The 8585-nt window shown below is 41.3% G+C and overlaps 1 protein-coding gene across 1 annotated transcript in view; it reads left to right on the top strand.

The window, feature by feature from the left end:
* Positions 1-3974: 3974 nt before the first annotated feature.
* The window catches only part of RRP15 (ribosomal RNA processing 15 homolog), a 20315-nt gene continuing 15704 nt past the window's right edge, over positions 3975-8585 (top strand). The window contains exons 1-3 of the mRNA XM_010171638.2: positions 3975-4252; positions 6895-6992; positions 7841-8042. Of these exons, the coding sequence (XP_010169940.1) occupies positions 4133-4252; positions 6895-6992; positions 7841-8042 (420 nt within the window). The 5' untranslated portion in view covers positions 3975-4132. The remainder of the gene's footprint in view (positions 4253-6894; positions 6993-7840; positions 8043-8585) is intronic.

The raw sequence follows: 8585 nt of genomic DNA, 5'->3' as shown, positions 1-8585 counted from the left end.
CGGGGCCCGCCGGTGTCCCCTGCCCGCCGGCCCTGTCCTCCCTCTGCTGCCGCTTTTGGTTTCCTCTGCTTCACCCGGGGGTACCGACAGCAGCTCGTTTGTTCCCTGGGCCCGCCGGAATAACCTGTGCTGCCGTGTGTCTCTGGGGTTCCTGCTTTCTTGCGGGGAAAGTTGGGCCGAGCTGGGCGAGCTCGGGGGTGCGATGGGCTGTGTGTCTGCCTGTGTCTGTCTGTCCGAGACAGGGATCTGCTTCCTGCTCCGAAGGAAACGTGAGATACGCCGGTTCAGTGACAGTAGCCCACCAGGAGAGGACAGAGCACAAACACAGTGTTAACACACTCAGACTCCATCTGCCACCGAAATCTGGAACAAACTTCTTAACACCAGTGTAGTTTTAAGAAGCAGGCATTCATTTTTACGGCGCCGGGTGCACAGGGGATCGTTCCACCTAACGTGCATACCGACTCATCCCTCTACAAAAGCTTTATACTATCAAAACATGCACATTCGTAACTTTTCCAAGAATTTTTTTAATGTATTCGTTACCTTCCCAAGTACTCATTATTATATGTAAATGTCCTTTTTGCATGCGTACTGGTCATCTTCAGGGCTTGTCTGGTGGTCGTAGAAACTTTCGTCACTATGTCCTTCAGCTGAACTTTTCTTCTGCTCGTGCCTAGTTCTTCTTTTGGCCTGTTTACAATACTTCTGTCTCCACAAAACCAGTTTATTCTAGCATTGCTACCTTATCTACCCTGTTGCAAAGATTCAATGCCTCAAGTCTCCTGGTACCTGTTTTAGACTATAAACTTGACTGGGCTTAGCTGATATGTACTAACTTTCAATGTCACATTGTTTAAGCAGAAGGTTATGTTCTTTTGGAATGGTATCACATCCTTTACACATGGTTCTCCACTTGTTCTTGCCTCGTTGTGTGTTATGAGTGTATACCTGACTAGTTGTGATCGCTTCTTAATTATATCATGTAATTGGATATTTTTTTTTTTCTTTATTCTGGGAGGAATCGAAGTTGTGGCCATTTGGAGCCATAGCTCACAGTGGTTCTGTTTGATTTGATGGTCAAAACTGAACCCCAGGAGAAGCTTTGTGTGTGAGCTTCTTTCAGAGCTCATTTCTGAATTATTGCTGGCTTTAACTGTATGTGTATACACCTATATCAGGGAGCAAGTTTTGAAGAATAAAGTATGGAGTTGTATACCTATATTTCCCCTGACACACGCAGTTAGGACTTTTTATATTAAATCTATGCCAGGCTTCAATCTTTGCAGTTAAGAATAAAGCTCCAGTTCATACTTCTGATAGAGCTAACATATTTTAAATTATTTTTAAATACTTCTGCTTCATCTAATGATATTGACAGATCCTGTGATGTGTTAAAGAGCAAGTCATGGCTGGTTCTTGAAGCCTTGTTCATCTTTCTGTAATTGTTGAAAGCAAAATATTGTTGGTATTATCCAGCATTATTTTCCTATTTTATTGGCAAAAGATGTTATGTAAAAGAGACTAATCCATACTTTTGCTATTTTCCTTTTTATAAGTCTGATCTGGTTTTTGTGGCTGACTGTGGAAGTTGGTCCTAAGCAGTGTTTGGAATTCAGGTTTGGGCTTTTGGTAGCTGTTAGCTTTTGTATGTTTAAAAAGTTGCATGCTGGGGTTAATTCATTGTTTAAAAACTAGATAGCAGTATTCTAGCATGGACAAGGCTTAGGAGTGACAACTTGACAAATTGTTTTACATGTAGAAACCAAGATGCTCCTACTTCTTTACGTGCAGTGGTTTTGGACGTAAAAATTTGGAAATCAGTATATGGAGGCATACTGATATCATAAAAAAGATGTCTTTAGTAGTTTTCAAATGTGTCAAAGAAATTTACTGTTTCTAAATTTACAATTTATAGTAAGGACTGTTGAAAAAAAAAACCAAACCAACCCATAATTTCTCCTGCGTGGAGTGTGATACAAGACTGTTCGTACACCATGGTGGTAGTAGAGATCATACTGATACAGTTAATGAGGAAGTATTCAGTAAGTATTCCTCTTCCACATTTGTGATGTAAACATATAATCTTGCTTCTTTCCATGATAATAACTAAATGTTCTCCAAGCCTTTAAACGTGCCTAGGTGTTAGAGGCTTTGTTTTCAATTGGTTACCACCACTGTTTTGCTGCTACCTTGGGTTTTTTGCTGGTTCAGAAAGGCATGTGAAGAATGCAGAGTAAAGAGTTTGTCTGGCAGCAGAGTGTATGTTTATGTTTGTTAAGTAATTAAATAGGCAATTGATTAATAAGGAATATCATTAATAGCTGTCTGCATGTTCTTATGGAAAACAGATCATGTGAAGCAGTCCTAACTTAATTCTCCTAATGATTTGGTTCATAAAGGTAGTTCACAGGATATGGTAATGCTTACAAAGTAAAGCACTTGGCTCTGTAGTACTTAACATTGTGATTTTAAAATACTCTTTTTGAAAAGTGGTGATGGATGGAAGCCAGTCAGCTGGTATCTCAGAGTTGGTGGGGAATTGTCCCCTTGCTGGTGGGACTGCAGAGGTGTCAGAAACCAGCTGCCTTCTGTCCAGCACTTGATTTGTGACCGTTTTGTTGGTGCCTGATGACAGGACAAGGGGCAATGGGCAAAAACTGGAACACCAGAAGTTCCAGACAAATTTAAGGAAAAATTTCTTTACTGTGAGGGTGTTGGAGCACTGGAACAGGCTGCCCAGAGAGGTTGTGGAGTCTCCCATTTCTGGAGATGTTCAAAACCCACTTGGACGCCTTCCTGTGTAACCTGGTGTAGGAAACCTGCTTTGGCAGGGAGGTTGGACTAGATGATCTCCTGAGGTCCCTTCCAACCCCTACCATTCTATGATTCTGTGAAGTTGTTTATAGCATAATTCATTTAAAACTTTTGTGTGGTACAAATATTAGTGGAATGGTACTTAATAAGTGTCAGGATACTTGTATGCTCTGCTCTTGATTATGTAATAAACTGGGTCCACTGAAATAACCAAACATGTTTTAGCACACCCTACACTTGCAGCCCATTTCTTTCTAGTTAATCATCTGCACCGTTAAGAGACTATTTTTGCTGTTTGACCCACTGAACAGACTAGTGAGGGAAGTGGTAGATTCTTCCTGTGTTTGGTTTGCCATATAGTTGTCTCTTCTCTCCTGTTGTGCTGTTGCTTGATTCCAGACTTCAATATTTTAACTTTTAATTCCTTCTTTTCTGTCTTGAAGGGGGAATAGGGTAAGGAAACTTGAATTTGGGGGTGTTTTATTTGTGTATCAAGAATTTGAGCAATTACTTATACCAGAAAAGCTCAGTCCCTCTTGTTTCTTCTGAGCTCCCTGACAAATATCTTGATTTTTTTATTTCACAAAGCAGTTTCCCCTCTGTGTTCATTATGCTTAGATAATTGTATTTTTGCTGGCGTTATTTTCTTTGAGCAGATTTTGCTTTCATGAAAGAAATGTCCTCCTACCTTCAATTTAATCCGTGTGGCTGTTTGCATTTAAACACTAGGTGTCACTGTTGCAGTTTGTATATGAGTATGTGCATTCATACATATGTGTGTATATGTGTTTCTAAATTATAATTTTTTAATTGGAAAATACTGAGTTTTTTTCCAAAACTTGCCACTCCTAAATATAAAAATAATAATTATTCTAATAATCTAATAATAAAATAACACAAGGCTGCCTTTTCCATTTTACCCAACTTCTTATATCACTTTAAATCACCAGTGAGATGAGCAAGCAGTTGCACTGGATACTTTCTAATAAAATCATTATGTTGTTGTATGCCTGCTTGAGGAATTAATTGTACATGGCAGTACATGGCCCCGAACTTGGATAACATTTACATGTGGAACGAATTAAGCTAGTGATGGATCTCTACTAGAAACAGAATTCCTGATAGTTTTGTTGTTGTTGTTGCTTTTTTTTCACCCCTAGATTCTGAGTTAAGCTCAGGACTTCCAGAAGATAGCTACTCTTCAGGAGATGAAGCCCTGGATGGTGATGATGAAGATGAGACAGCAGCCCTTGGCAATGTGGCTGAAGAGGCAACAAGCTCCAAAGCTGGCCCAGGTGCAGGCTGGGCAGATGCCATGGCAAAAGTGCTCAACAAAAAGATTCCACAAAATAAGTCCACCATCTTGGCCAAGAATAAAAAACTGGAGAAGGAGAGAGAAAAGGAGAAACAAGAAAGGTTGGAGAAGAGAATGAAGGTGAGAAAAAGATGCATTATTTTGTTTTGCAATCAGTGAGACGGGGATATGTGCAAGATCCCCTCAGTGAGGATCTGAGAGAGTGCTCTGAGACTGTCTCAGTTTTGGAATCTCTTCTCCACAGTGATCTCAAGTAGCTTCAGTTCTTTTACTGTCCAGACAGTCATGGTGTAGGGCTTTTTCCCTCACTGCATTTTCGGGGCCATCAGGCAGGCTGATCTTTGGCAGCAGGACTGTTCCAGTCTGTCAGCTTAAGGTGTTTTTGTTGTTGAGAGGGTGAAAGCAGCTGCTTTAAGCTTAGTTTTCTAGTTCTTCTTGTTAATTTGCGGTATGACTCACTTTGTCAGCATTACAAGTTAAAATAGTTCTCTCATGGAAAATGAGAGAGAGAAAAAGAAGAAAACTGTTTTCATTTAAATTCTGCGACTTCTAAAATCAAAGGCCTCTATGTTGAGATTGCAGTAATCATTGATGTGGTTGTGAATTGTTGTTTACTCCCCTCGATGATTTTCTTGGTAGGAGTTTTCTGTTACAGTGTCCATGCCCTAAATTGCTTCTGATTCTGAAACTGTTATGAAGAAAACAAAACTATGTTGGCAATTAAGTCATTTGTTTGTGTGTCTTCAGTGGAACTTTTGATTCCAGGCTGTGATTGATTTACCTTCAGGCTAAAAATATATTAATAGTTCTAATGTCTCATCTTCCTAGTTCTTTTTCAATAGGATAACCAAGTTATCCACCTGACAGTCTGGGACATGCCATGGTTAGGCCACGACCTGCCTTTCAAAATGCAGGCAGCTTCAGAATGGCATCTGCTCAGTTATGGTTGTCCTAAATACCTGTTTTCATCCAGTAAATATGTGGGAGTACTGCAAAGTAGAGGTGGGCTGCAGGTCCCCAACCTGACTTGTTTACCCTTAGAAAAACTTGTAAGCAGTCTGCCTTCTATTAATTTCTTGCTGATGGAAGTTACAATAGGGCAGTTCTTTTGATAAAAGGCCAAAACATGGTCATAAACTCAGAAATTCCGTGAAAGACTTCTTGCATAAAACAGACTTTATGCAGCGTCACCATGCCTAGAACACTGTTAAATTGTTAAAAGGGGGAAAAAGAATATTTCCCTACCTTACTCCTGGAGCAGAGGCTGGGGAAATACAGTGTTCTCCTGTTGTAGCAGAAAGAAAGATGGTGATGTTGTGGCCCTTGGTAATGGGAAAGTGGATCAGTTTGGTTTTAAAACAGCCGCAAAAAAAGACAAAAATCAGTGTTGTGCACAGGAGTTGTTCTCCAGTGGGCACTGGGTGATCTTCCTGGTGTTTGAGTTTTGCGTGTTACAGACTTTACTGGGCATCATAGTTAGTCACAAAGCTGTACTGTGATTAATTCAGCAGGGGATGTCAAATTCCCTAGGTTCAAAAATGCAACATACCTGTCTTGATAGACCCAGGATTTTATTATGTATAAATTTAGCTGTGATCACCTTGTGAAGTCTTGGAGTTTAAAGCTGTCTTTGAATAATTTCCTTGTCCATCATAGAATCGCTTGGTTGGAAAAGACCTGTGAGATCATCAGGTCCAAATGTACCTACCCACTACTAAACCATATCTCTGAGCACCCCATCAACCCATCTTTTAAATACCTCCAGGGTTGGTGACTTGACCACCTCCCATGGTTATCAGGCAGCTTGTTCCAGTGCCTGACAGCCCTTTCAGTGAAGGAATTTTTCCTGACATCCAATCTGTACCTCCCCTGATGCAACTTAAGGCCATTGCCTCTTGTTCTATCAGAAGTTACCTGGGAGAAAAGACACACACCCGCCTCTCTGCACCCTCCTTTCAGGTAGTTGTAGAGAGTGGTAAGGTCTCCCCTCTTCCCTCAGCCTTCTCTTCTCCAGGCTAAACAGCCCCAGCTCCCTCAGCTGCTCCTCATAAGACTTGTTCTCTAGCCCCTTCACCAGCTTCGTTGCCCTTCTCTGGACACGCTCCAGTGCCTCAATGTCCTTCCTCTAATGGGGGGCCCAAAACTGGACACAATATTCAAGGTGCAGCCTCACCAGTACCGAGTACAGGGGAAGGATGACTTCCCTGGTCCTGCTGGCCACACTATTTCTGATACAGGCCAGGATGCTGTTGGCCTTCTTGGCCACCTGTTCACACTGCTGGCTCATGTTCAGCTGGCTGTCAACCAACACCCCCAGGTCCTTTTCCACCAGCCAGCTTTCCAGCCACTTTTCCCCAAGCCTGTAGCGTTCCATGGCGTTGTGACCCAAGTGCAGGACTCAGCACTTGGCCTTGTTGAACCTTATACAGTTGGTTGCAGCCCATTGGTAGCAGTCAGCATGAAAGTATTTGAGTTTTTCTAGACTCCTTTTGCTTGTCTTGAGCTAGAGGCATCGCTTTTCTCTTTCCTAGTTTTTGTTACAGAAGGCAAGTGACTAAGATTTGACTGTGGCCCCTGGTGTGTCAATGCAAGAGACTTACCTTAGACCTGTTGTCCAGCCCCGTATTGAAGCTCCTCTTAGCAGCAAACCAAACTGAGCTTTGTTGATTTATCTTTTTTTTCCTCATCCTACATACTCTATCAGAGTACACTGCATTCTCAAGTGCTCCATGTTTCTTCATGTAACAATATTTATAATGCAGCTCGATAAAAAGCGGGAGTGGGAAATGATGTGCCGAGTGAAGCCAGATGTTGTCAAAGACCGCAACAAAGAAAGAAATCTTCAGAGAATTGCCACAAGGTAAGAGTTTTTCTGAATGCTTTCCTTAAATGTACATATATCGAAAAAAGGAAAAGGGGAGGAAAAGGCCTGCACAGGTAATCTGTTTCCAATCAGTTTGAACTTTTCAGAAGTGACTAGCAGCAGTCGAGTGATTTATATACAGGTCTGCATTGTACGGTATCAGGTTCAACGAAGGATTTCAGAAGCTTTATGAAAGAGTAAAAAATTTAGATGGTACTATAATGTTTGCTTAACAGAAGTGCTTTGTTGGATCCCCTCATTTTGTTAATTTAATGCTTTAAAAATGCAGAACAGTTGTTTCTACTACTCTGTTTTTTTCCTTCTCTGCAGAGGATTCAGCAGATCCATGTCTGTTAAGTTCAGTTGCCTGTTCCGCGTTGCAGTAGATTGGTGTCGCAGAACTAGTTGAACACCTTGATGTGCTGCCTCTGTCTGTCTCCTTGCTCCTTCCTCTGCCCTGTCCTCCTACTTCAGCTGCTCTTAAGATCTTGCCTGTGGAATTTAATAGCTGATTGTAGGACAAGTAGCATGCTTCTGGGGATGAAACATGAATGCACTCTTGCACTGATCTCAGTGCCATGTTCTCATGCTTACTTTGGGATATGAATTGTTATTTGTGGATTTGTTTGCTCTTGGGTCCTAGAAGTAAGTGTGAAGGAAGAATGAAAAAGGAAAGTCTTTTACATTGTTACTTCTTAATTGAATTGAGGCTTTAAGTAACCATTTTGAGAGCTAGAAGCCATCCAGCATCTGCACTGATTAGTTGCTTGGGTAAAAGGTTCATTTCTGTAAAGCGAACTTCAGTTAAAAACTTTGTTTTGTTTTGTTTTGTTTTCCCATCCCAGAGGTGTTGTACAATTATTTAATGCTGTCAGGACGCACCAGAAGAATGTTGATGAGAAGGTGAAGAAAGCTGGGAGCTCTGAGAGGCAGCGTGCTAAACTGCTGTCATCTGTTTCAAAGAAAGATTTCATCAATGTTTTAAGAAACATGGAGGGTGCTAAAGGAAGCAAGAATCCTGCTGGAAAGGCCACAAAAAGTAAACAGGTAGGCTTTGTCTGGGAGAAAAAATGCATACAAGATATCTTCTCAGTATAATTACTGTTTGTTTATGTGCCACCTCTTCAGAACAGCTGTGATCCAAGTGCCTGGGTTTTTTTGAGATGACTTAGGAAGGGAGCAGGTAGCTCTTAGCCTGTTTTCCCTGTCTTTTGAGTATCAAGGTACAAAACACTGGAACCTCTTCTGATAAGACATCAAACCCTGTGCACAGATAACTTGATTTAGCTCTGTGTTTGAAGAAATAATATGGGAAAAAAAAGGGATTTTATCTTGGATTTTGCACCAACCGTGGAACAAACTGCTAGATTTTAGTGGGTTGTGACATTTGGAATTTGACCAGTAGTAGTTGTCAGCTCTTTAAAATCGTTAAAGGCACAGAGGATCTTCATCTTACATGGAGTGTTAGACCGTGCTACTTGTGCCTACCCACAGTTTTGGGCATTTCAGACACACTTCCTCTGGATGATTATGGTATCTGGAACTGAAGGGCTTTGCCTACAAGTGAATACTGCGACAGAAAGAAACTGA

Source organism: Antrostomus carolinensis, unplaced genomic scaffold (assembly GCF_000700745.2).
Source record: "Antrostomus carolinensis isolate BGI_N321 unplaced genomic scaffold, ASM70074v2 scaffold10027, whole genome shotgun sequence".
NCBI classification, from domain to species: domain Eukaryota; kingdom Metazoa; phylum Chordata; class Aves; order Caprimulgiformes; family Caprimulgidae; genus Antrostomus; species Antrostomus carolinensis.
The sequence above is the reverse complement of the archived record's forward strand: the minus strand, read 5'-3'. Positions and strand labels throughout refer to the sequence as shown.